This window comes from Staurois parvus, unplaced genomic scaffold (assembly GCF_062004578.1).
Source record: "Staurois parvus isolate SC_StPar_1 unplaced genomic scaffold, SC_StPar_1.0 ptg000118l, whole genome shotgun sequence".
Classification (NCBI taxonomy): Eukaryota; Metazoa; Chordata; class Amphibia; order Anura; family Ranidae; genus Staurois; species Staurois parvus.
The window spans coordinates 1,342,571-1,364,771 of record NW_028317914.1 but is presented as its reverse complement, the minus strand read 5'-3'; the positions used below and the strand labels follow the sequence as shown (position 1 = coordinate 1,364,771).

Genomic DNA, 22,201 nt, shown 5'->3' with positions numbered 1-22,201 from the left:
CACCAATGATGGGCACTATTCCTCCAACTGACACCAATGATGGGGCACTCTTCCTCCAACTAATACCAATGATAGGGCACTCTTCCTCCAACTAATACCAATGATGGGGTACTATTCCTCCAACTGACACCAGTGATGGGGCACTATTCCTCCAACTGACACCAATGATGGGGCACTATTCCTCCAACTGACACCAATGATGGGGCACTCTTCCTCCAACTGACACCAATGATAGGGCACTCTTCCTCCAACTGATACCAATGATGGGGTACTATTCCTCCAACTGATACCAATGATGGGCACTATTCCTCCAACTGACACCAATGATGGGCACTATTCCTCCAACTGACACCAATGATGGGGCACTCTTCCTCCAACTAATACCAATGATAGGGCACTCTTCCTCCAACTGACACCAACGATAGGGCACTCTTCCTCCAACTGATACCAATGATGGGGTACTATTCCTCCAACTGATACCAATGATGGGCACTATTCCTCCAACTGACACCAATGATGGGCACTCTTCCTCCAACTGACACCAATGATATGGCACTCTTCCTCCAACTAATACCAATGATGGGGTACTATTCCTCCAACTGATACCAATGATGGGGCACTATTCCTCCAACTGACACCAGTGATGGGGCACTATTCCTCCAACTGACACCAGTGATGGGGCACTATTCCTCCAAATGATATCAATGATGGGACACTATTCCTCCATCTGATACCAATGATGGGGCACTATTCCTCCAACTGATACTAATGATGGGGCACTCTTCCTCCAACTGATACCAGTGATGGGACACTATTCCTCCAAGTGATACCAATGATGGGGCACTCTTCCTCCAACTGATACCAATGATAGGGCACTCTTCCTCCAACTGACACCAGTGATGGGGCACTATTCCTCTAACTGACACCAGTGATGGGGCACTATTCCTCCAAATGATATCAATGATGGGACACTATTCCTCCCACTATTCCTCCATCTGATACCAATGATGGGGCACTATTCTTCTAACTGATACCAATGATGGGCACTATTCCTCCAACTGACACCAATGATGGGCACTCTTCCTCCAACTGACACCAATGATATGGCACTCTTCCTCCAACTAATACCAATGATGGGGTACTATTCCTCCAACTGATACCAATGATGGGGCACTATTCCTCCAACTGACACCAGTGATGGGGCACTATTCCTCCAACTGACACCAGTGATGGGGCACTATTCCTCCAAATGATATCAATGATGGGACACTATTCCTCCATCTGATACCAATGATGGGGCACTATTCCTCCAACTGATACCAATGATGGGGCACTCTTCCTCCAACTGATACCAGTGATGGGACACTATTCCTCCAAGTGATACCAATGATGGGGCACTCTTCCTCCAACTGATACCAATGATAGGGCACTCTTCCTCCAACTGACACCAGTGATGGGGCACTATTCCTCTAACTGACACCAGTGATGGGGCACTATTCCTCCAAATGATATCAATGATGGGACACTATTCCTCCCACTATTCCTCCATCTGATACCAATGATGGGGCACTATTCTTCCAACTGATACCAATGATGGGGCACTCTTCCTCCAACTGATACCAATGATAGGGCACTCTTCCTCCAGCTGACACCAATGATAGGGCACTCTTCCTCCAGCTGACACCAATGATAGGGCACTCTTCCTCCAACTAATACCAATGATGGGGAACTATTCCTCCAACTGATACCAATGATGGGGCACTATTCCTCCAACTGACACCAATGATGGGGCACTATTCCTCCAACTGACACCAGTGATGGGGCACTATTCCTCCAACTGACACCAGTGATGGGGCACTATTCCTCCAAATGATATCAATGATGGGACACTATTCCTCCCACTATTCCTCCAACTGATACCAATGATGGAGCACCATTCCTCCAATTGACACCAATAATGGAGCACCATTCCTCCAACTGACACCAATGATGGGGCACTATTTCTCCAACTAACACCAATGATCAGGCACTATTCCGCTAACGGACACCAATGGAGGGGCACTATTCCTCCCCCTCCTTGACCACAGGCGCTATGTAATTAATTAATTACTCCCATTGACCAGCAAACCTGAGACATTATTTACTCCTACTTACGCTGAGGCAATACTACACCCACTGACCACAGTCCAACCCCCTAAAGTCTGAAGGAAAGAAAACTGGCACTTTGTTTGGAGCCCCTGGAGAATCCTGCTCTATATCAAACTTATCTTGGCTGTAGCATTAGCTGATCTTTAAATACACACTCAAAAAGACTCTCACACAGAGCACAGCGGTCTGATCTCCAGCAGTCTGACACCTCCTGCACAGTGCCCCAATCAACAACGTTGCTCCGGGAGTGCAGGCGCTGATGATCGAAGCATTACTGTTATGACTGTGGGGGGCGTCAGACTGATGGAGATTCAGACTGTAGTATTCAAGCTTGCTGCTGGCACAAGGAAATTTAAAGTGACACTAAACTATATCCTTATTCTCCAAATGTAATCCACACACAACCCATACTTAATGGCCCTGTGATCTATTTTTCATGAAATAAATTATTACTGTGTTTTACTGTCTCCTTGTAACATGCTCTGTGAGCTCCTGATCCTCTTCCTTTTCGCTCTGTTTGTTTGTTTGAAACAATCAAAGCACATTAGCTGTGGTCATATGCACTGCTCTTGAACATCCTATAGTCCATAGTCCCTAGTCCATCTTGGGAGAGAGCAGGAGAAGGCGGTTACATTCCTACATACAGTTTAGGAGCATGAGAACAAGCATAGCCACCCTCTAAAAGGAAGTTGTATCACAACAGCAATAAAAAAGGAATTTGGAGATTTGGAGGAGGCTGAGAGCTATAGAAAGGAGTTTTGTGAGCTAAAAATACATAATTGATTTTTTTTTAACCAGAGTTTGGTGTCACTTTTCTATAGGGCTACAGTACTAACATAGAAAGAAAAACAGCTGACATAGAGTTTACTTTCTAGGTGGCCTGGCTGCAACACACTAGTAAAACAATTTGGTTAATTGGCCTTTAAAGTAAAACATCACGCTAGATTCTCAGATATCAGAGGAGCCTAGAACTAACCAGACCCAAATTACAGGATATGTCAGGTTTAAAACTCTTGCTCTGCTTTGTATATTGAGAGAATCAAGCAGGGTTTCCAGCTGTCCTGAGATGTAGACCCCTTACACAGGTCCGCCTGTCAGTTATTCAGGCGGACCTAATCAGATGGTCCATGTATCCCTATGGACTGGTGGGTGTACATGGTCTTGTGCTTGTTTATACCCACCTACCTCCAATCCGATATGGTCAGATAAAAAAAAAAAATGGAAGGGGATCTATCCCCCTCCTTCAGAGGGCAGTCTGGTGTAAACAGACAGCCATTCTGTTTACACTCAGCTGCCCATAGAGCAGAGCAGGCTCTATTCGTGTCCGCTCTGCATAAACTGAGCGGACACAGACTGGTCATCCACCCACTCTGCTCTTATCAGAGGGGGATCAGTGCACAGATCCCCTGCTGAGCAAATCAGATTCTGCCCCATGTGAAAGAGGCATAAAGCTGGTCATAGACACAAAGGGGTTAATTTACCAAAACTGGAGAGTGCAAAATCTGGTGCAGCTGTGCATGGTAGCCAATCAGCTTCTAACTTCAGCTTGTTCAATTAATCTTTGACAAATAAACCTGAAAGCTTATTGGTTTCTATGCAGAGCTGCACCAGATTTTGAACTCTCCTGTTTTGGTAAATCAACCCCTATGTCTCTATGACCAGCTTTATGCCTCTTTCACATGGGGAACAATCTGATTTTCTCAGCAGGGGATCTGTGCGCTGATCCCCCTCTGAGCAAAGCAGGGTGGGGCGGCTGACAGGTCTGTGGCCACTCAGTTTTCAATTTTTTTTCTGTTCCTTCATCAATGGTAAACAGTGAATTCTCTACCCCAGCTATTGTATTTTGACAGTTGGAGCAATCAGCTTTCAAAATTCCCAAACAGTGCTTGGACCTGATTGGATGCAGGTGCTGTTTGGCTGACAATTTTCTGTGTGGCTTCTTTGATGCTTTGAAGAATATAGGGTGGGAGGGTACCAAAAGGGCCATCGATGAAGAAATATTTGGTTGATAAACAGAAACCGGAATAAAATCACTGCACGCATGGCCAGCTATACAGACAACCCATAGCATACGCAGATTATGGATGTGGATTAGAAATAATGCAAAATGCTATGTTTACCCCCACCTTAAGCTGGCCATAGACAGAGTGAAATTCAGCTGTTAAAGCAAGGACCGGATGAATTTCAATCAGTTTGTGGCTGTCCCTGTTTGACATAAATAGATCATTAGAATACAATGTCCCAGCAGGGGGGGTTCCTTCAGAAATTATCCTTAATTCCTATTTATTCAATCCATTCAGTTTTTTTCAGGCTGAAAAAATGATGTCTATGGCCATCTTTAGTGTCAACCATTTTTTTTATCAGACTTCCAAAATGAATTGATGTTACGCTCCCAGATAGTAAAGAGCTTGTTGTATGTGACTCAGCATGACAGTGGGTGAGCATTGCTCCTGTAACACATTAGGCAATGAGCAAAGTGAAGAGTCCCACAGCAACTAACCAGAGATCACCCTCAACTGATATACTAAGAATCAACACAAATCAGCTTTATCGGTATGCTTACTGCATTTTTACCACAGTCTTTGAAGTACCTCATTAAATAAACCTTAGGTTGGTTCAGTGCAGTGACAGGAAACTAGCAAATCAGCAGCTGTGTGAATGTCCAGCATGCTCTTCCAGCTCTCTGGCTAACCTTATTCACTAGGATTATTAAAAGTGATGCTAAACTCTGGTTAAAAAAATCTATTCAAGTATGTATTCTAAAAAAAAAAGCCCCTTCTATTTCTCTCATCCTCTAAATCTACTGTGATCTGACTTCTCGTTAGAGGGTGGCTACATTAATTCTCCATGGTCCCACTATATGTAGGAATGTAGCCACCCTCTCTTGCTAGACTAGAATTATGGACTAGGATTCTGCATAGAGTACTGTACTGATCATTCCAAAAATTGTAAGTGAGGTGGAAAAGGAGAGGTTCAGAAGCTCGTGGAGGATATTACAGGAAGACAGAAAAACACAGTAAGAAATAATTTAATGAAAAATAGCTTAAAGAGCCATTAACTAAAGGAGATGTATAGATTACTTTTAATAGAAGAAGAACAATTGTTTAGTGTCAACTAATCAGATATTAAGATCCTGTAATCAAATTATGAAAAAAATTAAAGATAAAGAGATACAGTTACTTTAAATAGACTAATTTGGAAGCCGTAGTTTCAAGTCCTTAGACGTTGTAGAGAATCTATTGCTTTTAAGGATGAATGCTTATTTTTGCCTCCTCCCGAGATACATAACCCCCATCCTGAGCCTCAGCCTACCACATTGTGTACATCCCTTAGGAAAGAATTTCTCTGTGCTGCTCATGTCTGGTTTATAGGAGCACCTCCTGAGCATCTCAGACCTCAGCAGACAGTTCTGTTGAAGTCTATAGGGATTTTTAGTGTAGGCACAACCAGCAAACAAGCCTTACTGAAGTATAGAAACACTATGGCGGGCCATGACATGGAGGTAAGTATGCATTTAGGGAGGAGTATACAGTATCTCACAGAAGTGAGTACACCCCTCACATTTTTGTAAATATTTTATTCTATCTTTTCATGTGACAACACTGAAGAAATGACACTTTGCTACAATGTAAAGTAGTGAGTGTACAGCTTGTATAACAGTGTAAATTTGCTGTCCCCTCAAAATAACTTAACACGCAGCCATTGATGTCTCAACCACTGGCAACAAAAGTGAGTACACCCCTAAGTGAAAATGTCCAAATTGGGCCCAATTAGCCATTTTCCCTCCCCGATGTCATGTGACTTGTTATTGTTACAAGGTCTCAGGTGTGAATGGGGAGCAGGTGTGTTAAATTTGGTGTTCTCACTCTCTTATACTGGTCACTAGAAGTTCAACATGACACCTCATGGCAAAGAACTCTCTGAGGATCTGAAAAAAATAATTGTTGCTCTACATAAAGATGGCCTAGGCCAGGGGTCTGCAACCTTTAAGACATAAAGAGCCACTTGGACCCGTTTCCGAGAGGGAAAAAAAGACTGGGAGCCGCAAAACCATTGCAACATTTAAAACAAATCCGACACTGCATATATTGCAAAAAGCGCTCTGGTCATGAAGGGGGTTTAAGGGCCCAGTAAGCAAAGGGTTAATCAGGGCCACAGTGTATCATCATAATCACAATCATAGCCTTAGGTCAGTGGTGGGCAACCTTTTTTTTCAACTGAGCCAAATCTCGCCAAAACCACGATTAAAATTTATTTTGAGAGCCACATTTTTAAAACTGAAAATACATCCCCCATATAGTAATTCATCCCCCATAGTAATTCATCCCCCCTATAGTAATTCATCCCCCATAGTAATTCATCCCCCCTATAGCAATTCATCCCCCATATAGTAATTCATCCCCCCTATAGTAATTCATCCCCCCTATAGTAATTCATCCCCCCTATAGTAATTCATTCCCATATTGTGTCAATTCACTTACCTGTACTCCGCGCGTTCCTCTCGCCGTGTTCCCGCGCAGTTCTGGTCTTCAGGGCGGACTGTGAGAGGAGAGGAGTTCGTCACGCTGCCCCGCCTACATCCTGACAGCCAATGTTTGCCACGCTCCGCGGGCCGGATTATAAGGTCCGCCGGGCCGTAGTTTGCCCATTGCTAGGCTAGCTGCAGAGTCCTGACTTTTGGGGCGGCCGCCCGAGAGGAGGGAGGGGAGCGGGCGCCCGGCACACAGAAGAGCTGCATTAACCTCCCTGGCGGTATGATTCCTTCCGATTTTTTGTGCTGAAAGCGGTACCATTTTTTCGCATGGAAATAGTTTTTTATTGTAGGCTGTAATTTTTAGGAAAGTTTCCCCACAAATCATTATCACTCAATTCTGCAAGTGGTTCTGATTTACTATAGCTGTTCTCTAGCCGGTCTAAAACCGCTTTTGACCTAAAGGGACGCTTTTTGGACGCCATGGACTTTTCTAAGTTTCCAGGCAGAAAGAACAGACAAAATGCAGGCAGGGCACAGGACAAAGCACTAGGGACAATATGTATGTGAAATGGGATGAAACAGCAATGTTTTACTATTGAAAATTGAAAAAAAAAAAAAAGACATTTTTTAAATTTTTTAAATTTCCCGCCGCCGGCGGCGCCCGTATGTCCCGACGTCACGGGGACCGGAACACAGAAGCCGGATGCCGGCATCGGCCGGAGGAGATGGCCGGGGACGCTGCAGGGGACACATCGCGGGAACGAAGGACAAGGTAAGTGCTGCAGGGACCCCCAGAGCAGCGCCGCATGGTAAGCCTGAGTGTAGCTCGTGGTATAGAAATTCTACCACGAGCTACACTCGGGAAAACCGCCAGGGAGGTTAAAAGAGCCGCGGCTTGCCGACCACTGAGCTACGGCAACCCTATTGCCTGTCACCTGGTGGGCAGTGTGCTCCGGAGCCGCAGCAAAGGTGAAAAAGAGCCGCATGCGGCTCTGGAGCCGCGGGTTGCCGACACCCGGCCTAGGCTATAAGAAGATTTCCAAGACCCTGAAACGGAGCTGCAGCACGGTGGCCAAAGACCATACAGCGGTTTAACAGGACAGGTCCCACTCAGAACAGGCCTCGCCATGGTAGACCAAAGAAGTTGAGTGCACGTGCTCAGTGTCATATCCAGAGGTTGTCTTTGGGAAATAGATATATGAGTGCAGCCAGCATTGCTGCAGAGGTTGAAGGGGTGGGGGGGGGGTCAGCCTATCAGTACTCAGACCATACGCCGCACACTGCATCAAATTGGTCTGCATGGCTGTTGTCCCAGAAGAAAGCCTCTTCTAAAGATGATGCACAAGAAAACCTGCAAACAGTTTGCTGAAGACAAGCAGACTAAGGATATGGATTACTGGAACCGTGTCCTGTGGTCTGATGAGACCAAGATAAACGTATATGGTTCAGATGGTGTCAAGCGTGTGTGGAGGCAACCAGGCGAGGAGTATAAAGACAAGTGTGTCTTCCCTACAGTCAAGCATGGTGGTGGGAGTGTCATGGTCTGGGGCTGCATGAGTGCTACCAGCACTGGGGAGTTACAGTTCACTGAGGGAACCATGAATGTCAACATGTACTGTGACATACTGAAGCAGAGCATGATCCCCTTCCTTCCGAGACTGGGCAGCAGGGCTGTATTCCAACATAACGACCCCAAACATACCTCCAAGATGACCACTGTCTTGCTAAAGAAGCTGAGGGTAAAGGTGATGGACTGGCCAAGCATGTCTCCAAACCTAAACCCTATTGAGCATCTGTGGGGCATCCTCAAATGGAAGGTGGAGGAGTGCAAGGTCTCTAACATCCACCAGCTCCGTGCTGTCGTCATGGAGGAGTGGAAGAGGACTCCAGTGGCAACCTGTGAAGCTCTGGTGAACTCCATGCCCAAGAGGGTTAAGGCAGTGCTGGAAAATAATGGTGGCCACACAAAATATTGACATTTTAGGCCCAATTTGGACATTTTCACTTAGAGGTGTACTCACTTTTGTTGCCAGCGGTTTAGACATTAATGGCTGTGTGTTGTGTTATTTTGAGGGGACAGCAAATTTACACTGTTATACAAGCTGTACACTCACTACTTTACATTGTAGCAAAGTGTCATTTCTTCAGTGTTGTCACATGAAAAGATATAATAAATTATTTACAAAAATGTAAGGAGTGTACTCACTTCCGTGAGATACTGTATATAGAAGTGAAACAGATGAAGCTTACTTTCATTGTTTTCATAGTAGGGAAGAGGGGTAAAAGAAACAGGGAGTTCTTTTGATTTATACATTTAAAGGCAAAAAAGTAAAAAAATAGAAAAAAAAGCTTCTGTTTGACCAGTGATCATTTTAAAACAACAAGTGTTAGTATAGATATAAATTTATAAAGAAATATAAAAGAAAACAAAACCTAGCTAAGGGGAAGCGAGAGTATTTAATTAGGGAAAGTTCAATTCATGGGTTGTATAGTCAAAATGCTTATTTTTTGTTTCTTTCTTTTTAAATTCTGCTCTCAGGTTTGCTTCAGCAACTCCTGTGTAAAAATAATAATGTAGAAATAAAAGTAGATACATTGTAATTAGATGCGCCTGACAGGCAATGTATCTTTTTTTTTTTGCTCTGATTTCACTAACACCTGTCAAACTGGCCATACACTATACAATTTTGATTGTACAACCTATGGCAATTGCCTTTAGCTCTGCCAAAACTATATAATATGAATCCTTTTAATTAGTATCAAATCAGGCAGGCATTATATCACGTAGGTGATGGTAGATCTATCCTTACTAATCTGATTGTACAATCTCCTTTAGATCTACCAGCAACTCTGTAGTGCAAGGGTCTGCCGGACTTAATACAAACTAATTAGGTTGTTTAGGTGAGTCTTCCCTTGCATAGTTTTGTTAATCTAAGACCTGGTTCACACTGGTGTGAATTGCCATCCAATTTGACAGTTTCAAATCACATGACAAGTGTCACCCTATTGTCAGCAATGGAACCATTCAAATCAGTGTGACTCCGACTTTGCAGGGCTGCAGCAATTTAAAAAAAAGGTTCCTGCACTATTTTTTTGTGATTTCAGGTGCGACTTGCATAGACATCTCTGCATGAAGTCGCACAGATGTGTGCCAAGTCGCACCTGAAGTGAAGTCGCACTACTTCAAAGTCGGAACCAATGTGAACCAGGGCTAAAGAAGATTGTATGATCAGAATGTATAGTGCTTTACACAGATCAGTGATGAGAGCTTCTGTAGTTCTGCTATACATTGTGATTTCATCTGTAAAACTGACAATATGTCTAAGCATTTCCATTTGTGAGTACGCAACCAATGGGAATAGCTCTAGGACATACCAGGTACACTACAGGTCCTTAAATGGGTAATATACTGATATTAGTATTTATTTTGTAGCAGATTTTGTTTCCATACACATACATAGGAAAAAACAACTACCGTATATACTCGAGTATAAGCCGAGTTTTTCAGCACATTTTTTGTGCTGAAAAACGGCCCCTCGGCTTATACTAGAGTCAACGTCTCCAGGTGTGGGCGGGATGACATGCCGTCCCTGTCATCTGGACACACCCCCGGGATCAATCCTCGCCGGTGATTGGCCGCCGGAACTGTAGCTCAGGAGAGGCACACAGGCGCCCAATCACCGGCGAGGAGGTGGAGCTTGGAGAGGAGGAGCCGAGCGGCACCGCGAAGATCGAGCGAGTGAAGAGGAGGAGAGCGGCCGGAGAAGGAAGACATCTGACCGGTAAGTGTGTACCATGGGAGAGGGAGGGAGCGAGCGAGCCCAGGCTGGAGCAGGGGTCAGCAAGGTAAGTATCATTGGTGTCAGTGGGAGGAATTGTGCCCAATCATTGGTGTCACTAATACCAACGATGGGGCACTATTCCTCCCCCCACTGACACCAACGATGGGGCACTATTCCTCCCCCCACTGACACCAACGATGGGGCACTATTCCTCCCCCCACTGACACCAACGATGGGGCACTAGTCCTCCCCCCACTGACACCAATGATGGGGCACTATTCCTCCCCCCACTGACACCAACGATGGAGCACTATTCCTCCCCCCACTGACACCAACGATGGGGCACTATTCCTTCCCCCACTGACACCAACGATGGGGCACTATTCCTCCCCCCACTGACACCAACAATGGGGCACTATTCCTCCCCCCACTGACACCACCGGCTTATACTCGAGTCAATAGTTTTTCCCAGTTTTTTGTGGTAAAATTAGGTACCTCGGCTTATATTCGGGTCGGCTTATACTCGAGTATATACGGTATATAACAAGTACAGTTTCCCACTAAAGCAGTGGTCTCCAAACTGCGGCCCACAGGCCAGATGTAGAACTTTGCTTACCTTTATCTGGCCCTCAGACACTATTCCTTCCACTGATACAATGCACTATTCCTCCCACTGACACCAACAATGAGGCACCATTTATTCCACTGAAACCAACAGTGGGGTTTAATTCCTTCCACTGACACCAATGAAGGGGCACTATTCTTCCCTCTGACACCAATGATGGGACACTATTCTTCCCACTGACACCAATGATGGGACACTATTCTTCCCACTGACACCAATGAAGGGACACTATTCTTCCCACTGACACCAAAGAAGGGGCATTGCAGCACTATTCCTTCCACTGACTCTAACGATGAGGCAATATTCCTCCCACTGACACCAATGAAGGAGCACTATTCCTTCCTCTGACACCAACGATGAGGCACTATTCCTCCTCCTAATGACCACGAGTTCTATGTAACTTTTATTTACTCCCACTGACCAATAAGCCTGCAGCACTGTTTACTCCCACTGACATTGGAGCATTTTCTACACCCACTGGCTATGGTCCGGTCCCTTTAAAGTCTGAAGGACATAAAACTGTCCCTTTGTTTAGAAAGCTTGGAGACCCCTGCATTAAAGGATCAAAGCCAAGTATTTGGATAGGTGCTGGCGGACCGAGTCATCCAATGGCTTCTCATGGTTATTACATGAAGGTCTGGCTATGGCCGTTATAAAGTTAATATAATAGGTGAAGTATGGCTGTATGATAACTAGAGACAGAAAAGTCCAATGGATAACTTGACAGTCAGCCCACCAGCATCCACTTAAAACTGGCATGTTGGTTTTACGTAGAGTGACCTTTTACCATTCTTACAACCGTTTTGCTTAATTTGGCCCATCCAAAATTCTTGAAATTAGTTCAAAAATGAGGACAAGAAAACCTGTTGACAAACCTGTGTTCTGTGCCATATGACGGATGCCCGAGAATGACCTAATTTGTTCCGACATGGTCCTTTATCGTAATGTATCAGCAGGAAGTCATCCTGTATAAAAGAATAAAACAGCATAACAAAAAGCTCTGCATATTTCTATTCATAGCTACGCTGAGATGTAAGAATTGTAGATTGAAATGTATACTGACATCCAGTGACTCCAGGCAGTACCAGCAGAAGGCGTGCTTGCAGTTCTTACACATCATTTGTGCGCAGCCTTCATCCCGTTCTATGTACACTTTACATTTAGGACAACGTTTGATTGGTACATCATCTTCCACAGTTTTCTGTGCGGTGCTGAAAGAACAACGGCTCAGACTGAAGCAAATAAAGACAAATGCTGTATAAGAACATCCAAATATGCAGTAATCAGCAGTGTTAAAACTCATTAAATTATCTCCCATCGCCTACACACTGGGGTAAGGCTAGAACTTTTGATTTTGGCAAAATAACATTTTTGTGCTTAACCACTCTCAGTCTGCCCTATAGCAGATTTACTGCTACAGGCAGGAGTTCTGTGCAAAATCACATGTATAAATGTGATTCTGCACTTCCACCATAGGGGGCGCACGTACACCACCGGTGAATGACAGAACACTGTCCCTGCAAAGCAGGGACTGTCCCTGCAAATAAAATCTAGCAGATTGCCTAGTAAAAACAGCACATAGTAAACACAAAAACACTGGCTAGGCGCAATTGATGAAGAAATTAGATTTTTTTTTTTTAAATGTTATTGGATATGTTTTATAGCAGAAAGTATTGCTCTTTAAAAAAAAAATATTCTATATGCTTTCATTTTCAGCACAAATAAAAACCCAGAGGTGATAAAATACCACCAAAAGAAAGCTCTATTTGTGGGAAAAATGATATAAAATTAATTTATGCACAGTTTTGCATGACTGCGCAATTGTCAGTTAAATAACGCAGTGCTGTATCGCAAAAATGGCCTGATCACGAAGGAGGGGTAAATCTTCAGGAGGTCAAGCAATTGTAATCCTTACCAATACCCAGTGAAGTGACTGATGTCAAGTGATACACAGAGATTAAAAAAATCCTCCTGCATAAGTTGTACCTGTTTATCTGCAGTGTTCTCTTTTCTACAGTCATTCAAAGTGCTGAATTACAAAGCTCGTGTTCAGAAAAAAGGGGGTGGAGAGCTGATGGTACACTCTGCAGAGCTCAGTGAGGAGAGCTCTGAGAGCTGATTGGAAGGAAGAGACCCCCCCTCCACACAGCTCACAGGAACGTTGTCAGAGTAGGACTGGCCAAAAGGAATTACTTTGACCCAGTTGGCCAGCTTAAACATGTATTGCAATATATGTGAACTGTCAGCTGGAGGTCCCTCCTCTGTCACCAATCAGCTGGAGGTCCCTCCCCTGTCACCAAATCAGCTGGAGGTCCCTTCCCTGTCACCAATTTTCTCTTGGTTTCAGGAAAACTTGTCAGAATTGAATCATGCTAATAACAGATGAATGAAACAGCAGACAGAAATAACACTTAGGGCTCCTAATTGTGACAAGTACATGCTATGGAGGGATAATAATTTATTCATATTTCATGTCTGAGGTTTACAGTCACTTTAACATATTGTTTTTTCTTTTTCATTGTAGGACACAGGAAATCAGAAACATGTGGGCTATACTGCTGACTACAGAGGTTGAGACACTGGCAGATAGAAAAACTGTAAGCCAACCCCGATATAACCCCTCCTCTACTCAGCATGCCTCAGTTTTGTGAAAAGACAGCAAGGCCAATAAAAGCACACAGGGGTTGGGGCCTTTCAGTATTGTCAATATCAAGCTAAGATCAAGAACACGGGACATAACTTTAAACTAGCAGGAGGAAAGTTAAGAACCAATCTTAGAATACATTCTTCTACCAAAAGAGTAGTTGATGCTTGGAACAGACTTCCAGCAGAGGTAGTGAGTTTGTCAACAGTAAGTGGATTCAAACATACTTGGGACAAACATAGATCTATACTATAAAAAAAACCAAAAAAAATGAGGTAGATTTGATGAACCACTTAGTCTTTATCTTCTGTCACTCTTATATGTTTCTGTGTTTCTATGACACATCTGAAGCCTTGAGAGCCATATACAGTATAGAGGTTGGTTATATCAACTGTATGATATGTATTCAGCCCCTCTCTTTAGACTCAGCGATCATCTATTAATAGTAGGATGAAAATATCTCTCAGAAAAAAATAATACACAAATGTATGAAAGGGTAACATTGTCAACAATATGCTTTTCTTCTCGGATAAAATGACAAAATGACAATGTCAATATCAAGCTAAGATCAAGAACACGGGGACATAACTTCAAACTAGCAGAAGGAAAGTTAAGAACCAATCTTAGAATATATTCTTCTACCAAAAGAGTAGTTGATGCTTGGAACAGACTTCCAGCAGAGGTAGTCAGTTTGCCAACAGTAAGTGGATTTAAACATACAAGAGTACTGGAGGGGTATAGTACATTTAATACAGGAAATAATGGAGGTCAATATTTCAAAGAAACCAGAGACTTGTCTTCCTTATGGTTCTGTGCTCCCAGTAAAAAAATATAAAAAAACTGGATTAGTGTACTATTTGAATGCCGCCGAGGGTTTGATACCCAAATTTTGGAAGAAACAACAAGCACCGAGAGTAAAGGAATGGATAGAAAGTGTGGAGAGGACTTACAAATTGGAGGAACTCTACCACATGGAGGAAGATAGGATGGAGATTTTTCGCAAAAGATGGGAAAAGTGGGAAGGTTTTAAAAAGTCAGATTCATACTTGGAATATATGTACTAGGGAAAAGAAGTCATGGAGGATAAATATAATATTAAAAAAAGTAATATTCTTTTAGGAGAAATAGAACAAGAAGGAAAGAAATTAATCAGGGCTGCGGGGGTGGGCTTAAAGGCTTAAGAGGTATGGGGTAGGAGGGAGGGGAAGGGAGATGGGAAAAAAGGATACCAAGAGTAATGTCAATGTTTGGATATATTGTTAGATAAATATGAGTATTATAATTTGATGGTTTTTTTTTTTTTTTTAGTTTTTGTATATGGAAAATGGTATTTTGAAAATGTTTATTAAAAAATAAACATACATGGGACAAACATTGATCTATACTGTAAAAAAGCAAAAAAAAAGATCTATACTATAAAAAAGGGAAACAAATGGGGCAGATTTGATGAACCACTTAGTCTTTATCTGCTGTCACTCTTGTATGTTTCTGTGTTTCTATGACACATCTGAAGCCTTGAGAGCCATATACAGTATAGAGGTTGATTATATCAACTGTATGATTTGTATTCAGTCCCTCTCTTTAGACTCAGAGATCATCTATTAATAGTAGGATGAAAATATCTCTCAGAAAAAAAAATAGTACACAAATGTATGGAAGGGTAACATTGTCAACAATATGCTTTTCTTCTCGGATAAAATGACAAAGAGGACTGAGAAGCCCATTAACCTTCTGTTACATGACATCCCTGTCTCCTTGGAAACTCTGAGATGAGTTTTAGATAATGAGAGCAAAGTTGTTGCCCATAGAAACCAATTAGATCCCAGCTATCTATTTTCTAGTGCTGGTTCCAACATAAACACAAACATTTGATTGATCATTGTACACATTGGAGACAGTCTTGCCGAAATCCTGACATAAATCATATTGACTCTCCTTGCTAACCCAGGCTGCTTTCACACTGATCAGTTTTTCTTCCATTTTTGCATTAAAAAAAGCAGAAGGAAGTTGCACGACCATTAAATCCTATGGAACTCTTCATACTGGTCAGTTGCAGGTCTGTTTTGTTTTTCAATGTCCTCCAAGCAGCATTTTTGGCGCATGTTTGGTGCAATAAAAAAAGGACCAAAAACACACCTCCCCATTAAAATTGATAGAAAACACATAAAAAATGTCACACATCCTTTTTTCACAGGTGCAAAACGCACTGGAAATGCACCAAAAAAAAGGCATCTGCGTTTTTACCACGTTTTTGCAATAGAGCAGTGTGAAAGTAGCCTTGCTATCATATTTCATAACTGACAGTTTGCTTGTTCCAATGTAGTGCAAGGATGCTGAACTGCACCTCCTCCCTCACTGTTGCATGTTGTAGAATGGGTGTACCACCCTGCGTTCATTCCTTGCCCCCTTGCTTTGCTGCCCCCAGGGCAGCTGCCCTTCCTGCCCACCCCTTGTCCGGGTCGTAGTGTTCATATCAATGTTGAGCTGCTAATGCGGGAAGCTTTAGCATTGTCAGTATGTGACTTCTAGATAAATGTGACAAAGGTAAAGCCCAGCACTATTACAGTTCATTCACAGTTACATGTTAGGAACTACATTTAGGTCTCACACCACCAGCATTTTATTAGGAACTTTTTTATGGACCTAAATGTAGATGTATTGTTTTCTATGTGCATAAGCATGCAGCTGCATAAAAGTAAGTAATCTTGTGCTGCGTTCAGATCTGTAAAAAAAAAAAAGAAGAAAAACCTGCATATGAGGTCCTATGTAAGTGACCTTTTCCATTGATATTTGTGCTAACCTTTAAATGTGTACCGCATAAATTTATTTTGTTGGGGTACAAGAGTCACCTGTGTCCTAGCAATGGAGGACGCTAAGCAGATTCCTTGAAAAGCCATTTGCCTTCTAGCAATTGTATGACACTAGGTCACAGAAGCCACCTGCGTCCTAGCAACGTAGGATGCTAGGCAGCTTCCTTGATAGGTTACCTGCATCCTAGCAACAGTAGGATGCTACGTAGCAGATGTGATCTTTGTATTAGCAACAACAGTTGTCAGCTTCTGCCAGCAAGATCCTGTTGATGTATTTTCATATGGCAGTGTGCTTGAGGCCTAATGGACAACTACACTCAGAAGTGGTGGAGAGATTCGTTAAAGGACAACTTCCTTAAGGGCCTGTTCACACCAGAACACGATGCGGGAAATCCATGTTCCATGCACATTTCCCCCACCATGCTCAAAGCACACTGCAGTTGCAATCTGAAAACAGGTGTCAATGTTAACTTAATGACACCCCAAACATACTTATGCCTGCACCAGATCGCATGGTACTACTGTAGCTCCCATGCTTGCCTGACCTAAATCCTATAGAACACCTCTGGCATATCATGTTTTGGTCCATCAGATGCCGCCGGGTTGCATTTCAGACTGTCCAGGAGCTCAGTGATGCCCTAGTCCAGATCTGGGAAGAAATACCCCAGGATACCATCCGTCGTCTCATTAGGAGCATGCCCCAACATTGTCAGCCATACATACATGCACGTGGGGGCCATACAAACTACTGAGTACCATTTTTAGCTGCTGCAATGAAATTTCAGCAAAATGGACTAGCCTGCTGCATCATTTTTCACTTTGATTTTCGGGGCATCTCTGAATTCAGTCCTCTGTAGGTTGATCATTTTCATTTCCATCAAACGATGGAGCATCCTTACGTTCCTAACACATTACCCAGTTTATGTCAGCACTGATATCCAGCATGATATTTTTCCTATTGAGATATGATGTGTTTTAACCTCCCTGGCGTTATGATTATTTCAGATTTTTGGTGCTGAAAGCGGTACCATTATTTTGCATGGAAATTTGGCGTTTTATATTGTAGGCCTGTCATTCTTAGGAATAACTCACTGAAATCTGTCCGAACAAGAGTCTAGTAAACATTCAGGGTATGATAAAACTTGAAACATGAAATCATAAATTATAATTTAATAAATAATCATAAAAAATAATAATATAATAATAATAAATTTAATTCAATAATATAATCAAACCAAAAACACTGAAATTTGAAATAGAGCGCCAAGTTCGCACATCACTGAGCAAAGTCGCAAAATCGTTTTCAGTGTCTGATGACGAATTTCCCCACTAATCATTATCACTCAATTCTGCAAGTGGTTCTAATTTACTATCGCTGATCTCTAGCTGGTCTAAAACCGCTTTTGACCTAAAGGGATGCTTTTTGGACGCCATGTACGTTTCTCAGTTTCCAGGCAATAAGAACAGTAAAAATGCAGACAGGGCACAGGACAAAGCACTAGGGACAAAATGTATGTGAAATGGTTTGATACAGTAATGTTTTACTATGTGATTTTAGTGATTTTAGTGAATGTCACTTTTTGTCATTTTCAAATTTCCCGCCGTTCCTTCCCCCGTACGTCCCGACGCTCGCAGGGGACGGAACCCAGATGACAGATGCCGGCATCCGCCAGATTACATTGCCGGGGACACTGCAGAAGGGACATCGCGGGAGCGCAGGACAAGGTATGTGATCGACGGATCGCAGAGCAGCGCTGCATGGTATTCCCGAGTGTAGCTCGGGGTTACCGCTTGTGGTACTGAAACTTTACCCCGAGCTACACTCAGGAATACCACCAGGGAGGCTATAGAGTTCCTTTAATTTTTTTGAGCAGGATAGATAGATAGATAGATAGATAGTAAAATTATAAATATTTTATGTTGTTGCATGACAGACTATAGTAATGTTACATAGGAATGATTTATTAGCGATTTTTAAAAAATAAGTACCTTGATTCTCCTGGAAGAAAAGTGATTGGCAGGTTTTCTTGACAAACTTGTCCTGGGTGCCAGTTGGCTTTACATGATGAGCAGAACTCAATGTCGCAGGAAGTGCACTGTACCAGTTGTGGATTCTGGGGCCCTTTCTCTTGTAGTTTGCACACTGCCTGGCAGGAAGAAGATGGACACCAAGTCCTACACGGGTCCAAAAGAACTTCTAGAAAATCAAAAACAACAAATATTTTTTTAAAGAACCTGCAAAATAAAGATAAAATACAGACTTCACTGCAGTTAAAAGCTGAACTAAAGGTAGCTAAAATGTACCTTTCTTCCAATAGCCATGTTTCCCGCCAGCAGCTTCTCCTGTGTGCCAGTCTTTGACTGTCTTTACTTGGCTGGCGTAGGAGGCTGATATTCTGACACACAGAGACCAGAGGACCACAGAGGGCCAGCGCTGTAAGCTGAGCTGCACATGCACAGCTCAGTTTGCATCGCTGAAGAAGACAGCGAGCAGGCAGATAGGAGCATTTTATTACAGAAGAGCCATTGAATATCTCATCAGCAATAAAAGCCTGCCTGCCCACTGTTTGTCACAGCAGAACTTCAGTTCCACTTTAAGATGTTTAACTTCATCCAGCTCCCCCCCCCCAAGGTTGCTGTGATTGGAAAGTAACGTAGCAGCATCCCACACATGGGGGTTTATTTATTAACGCTGGAGAGTGCAAAATCAGGCTCACTTCTACATCAGCTTCTAACCTCAGCTGGTCCAATTAAGCTTTGGCAATAACATCTGGAAGCTGATTGGTTTGTATGCAAAAGTGAGCCTGATTTTGCACTCTCCAGCTTTAAAGTGTTACTAAACCCAGGACCCTGCATTCACTTTATCTGGCCTCCCACAGTACATGGGAGCAGTTAGAGCAGTCTTGTAAGTTCTATCAGTGTTTAACAGAGCACTGGTTAAACCTTGTAGGAGGAGTTTTCTTTCTGCTCTAGGAGGATGCAAATCCCCTGACCTCTGTCTGGACAGTGCTGGTTGGCCCTGTGCTGATCACATGCACTCTCCCAAGAAAAAAAAATAACCTCTCTAGCAATACACACCAAACTGAGCATGTGCAAAATGCCTATGGTTTAGTCTGTCTTACCAGGAGATAAGAGGTGGTTGCTTGAAAAAGAGGAGGAACAGAGAAGTCAGAATCAAACAGCCTTTTTACTCAATGCAGATGATTAACCCCTTAGGTTCCACAGTGAGTATAACAAGCATGCTTTACTGCATATACAGACTGATTTTACTGTTGTGGGTTTAGTAACACTTTAATAAATAAACCTCCAGAGTGTTCCCCTGCCTCCTGGTCTGAGTGCTGCTGTACAACAGATTACAGAAAGCCGGGATCAACAGTTTCATATTTCTATTGAAAAGAAAAAACTGTTTTTCTGCCTTAATTTGGAATTAACAACATGCTACTAATCAATTAGAAATCATATATCCAGCTGAGGACCTATCAAGCAGCCAACAAACATTAATAATAACAGTGTCACAAAATCTGACCACATCAAACAATGCTCTAATTTCTCTGCAGGCAAGTAAATGCCTGACAGCTAGGTGACAACATCAATCAGACAGGTTAGGAAACCTTTTCTGATCATTACTGTCCCCCAATGTCTCTCATATACACAGCACAGGCAGCATTTATATTGATTTTACACAAATGTTCAGGCAAATTAAAAAAAAATATTACTAGTCTCTAGTAATACAAACTAAACTGAGCATTTGCAGAGTGGCTCCAAATGATATGTCTTATCAGGAGATAAGAGGGGGACACTGGAAGAAGGGATGGATCAGAGAAGAGAGGATCAAACAGGGTTTTTACACAATGCAGAGGATTAACCCCTTAGGTTCCACAATGAGTATAACAAGCATGCTTACTGCATATACAGACTGATTTTACTGTTGTGGGTTTAGTAACACTTTAAGACTTAAAGTGGTTGTAAACCCTTACATATATCCAATGTTTATCTTCAGCCCTATCTCCTCTACATCAGTTCAAAGTCTAGAATTTACACAGCATTTCTGAGCTTCAGAAGGCAGGGGGCAGTAATCTGATGCATCACATGCACAGCTGAGGCTGTAAATCACCTGCTGTCTGCTGGAGGGAGAGCGGGCGTCTCTCTGGATTGTCTGGTGTCAGCATAGACTATTACAAGTGACTCATGCAGATAGCAGAAGAATGAGAGAGGAGACATAAATCACACTCAGTGCTTTAGATAGAGGCAAGTCCACACTATAGAAGGATATGTCTTGTTCATTTTTCTTTTTATAGGTTCTCAACCACTTTAACAATTCATGTAAGTGGCAAAATCTCAGTACAGTAAATGAAAGTCTTGCCTGGAAGGACATATTCCATGTAGCGTGCTGCCTTTAGCTTGACCTAAAGCTCAGACCTCTGGAAGAGACGGTGAACCAATTACAGGAGCAAGGACTCTATATTCTGACTACAACTGGTGACTGTTACTAAGGCTGAAAGTAAGAGACCTTCTGTGTCACCTGTGCAAAGTCATAACCGACTCTAGAAAAAAGCCATTTGTACCAGTTTTATTACTAAATAACTCGACAGCAATCAGATATGTTAATGAAATTGATATGAAACTGAAAATTTACTTGAATGGTAATTTATTGGAAAAGCAGTGCCAGAGTACAGAATAATGTGTATTTTACCACCATTGGGTTTTTATCATTTTCAGTAATTAGGTTGATTTACTAAAACTGGAGAGTGCAAAATCTGCTGCAGCTCTACATAGGAACCAATCAGCTTCCAGGTTTTATTGTCAAAGCTTAATTGAACAAGCTGAAGTTAGAAGCTGATTGGCTACCATGTGCAGCTGCACCAGATTTTGCATGCTCCAGTTTTAGTATATCAACCCCAATGTCTCTCTATCAACTTTTTTACAGACAGCAAAGTAATTTTCCATCTGGGTCAAAGATGAAATCAAATAGTTGATTCTGAATGCGAATATACTGTGCTCGCAAGCTGACAGTTTCAAATGAAAAGCATTTATGATAAATGCAGCTGGATAGTGAGAGTAGTTGCCCAGTGAATTATTTAACCTTTTTTTAAAATAAAGGTATTTAAATTAGGGATGTTTTGATCTAGAAAAAGTCTGAGTTTTAATTAATTATTCAGGTTCCATATGAAGATAAAAGGACAGGGCAGCAAAGTGAAGGATTAGTGTGGTGATTAAGAAGATACATTTAGGTGCTTTTATTTCCAATCTTTGATCTCAGCCAAACTGAAAGGCAGTTATAAAATCCTTTTAAGAGGAAGTTTAATTTATAATATTGACAGATCTGCTGCCTTAGAAATTATATAAGGCTACCTTTACAGCATGCGCAGGCACCCTACACACCCCCAGATTTTGCAATTCTATTATTATTATTATACAGGATTTATATAGCGCCAACGGTTTGCTCAGCGCTTTACATTATAGTGGGAAACAATACAGCAACAATACAGTTCAATACAAGAGGGATTGAGGGCCCTGCTCCTTGGAGCTTACAATCTATAAGTCTAGGCTCACACCTATGCAGGTTGTGTTTCATTCATTTTGGCATTGCGTTTAGCGTTTTTGCACTTGCGTTTTTGATGCGTTCTGCTTTGTCTTTAATTTTTAAAAAATTTTCTTCTTGCTAGGCAGATTGTAAACGCATCAGAAACGCAATGCATGCTTTTCTGCAGCATTCCC

The 22,201-nt window shown here is 42.4% G+C and overlaps 1 protein-coding gene across 1 annotated transcript in view; it reads right to left on the bottom strand.

Annotated features, from left to right (window-relative positions):
• Positions 1 to 22,201, bottom strand: part of RNF144A (ring finger protein 144A) — a 122,800-nt gene that overhangs the window by 4,672 nt on the left and 95,927 nt on the right. Inside the window, exons 5-7 of the mRNA XM_089672012.1 lie at positions 18,473 to 18,680; positions 12,093 to 12,240; positions 11,905 to 11,994 (exon numbers count right to left, since the gene is read on the bottom strand). Coding sequence (XP_089528138.1) covers positions 11,905 to 11,994; positions 12,093 to 12,240; positions 18,473 to 18,680 — 446 coding nt within the window. The remainder of the gene's footprint in view (positions 1 to 11,904; positions 11,995 to 12,092; positions 12,241 to 18,472; positions 18,681 to 22,201) is intronic.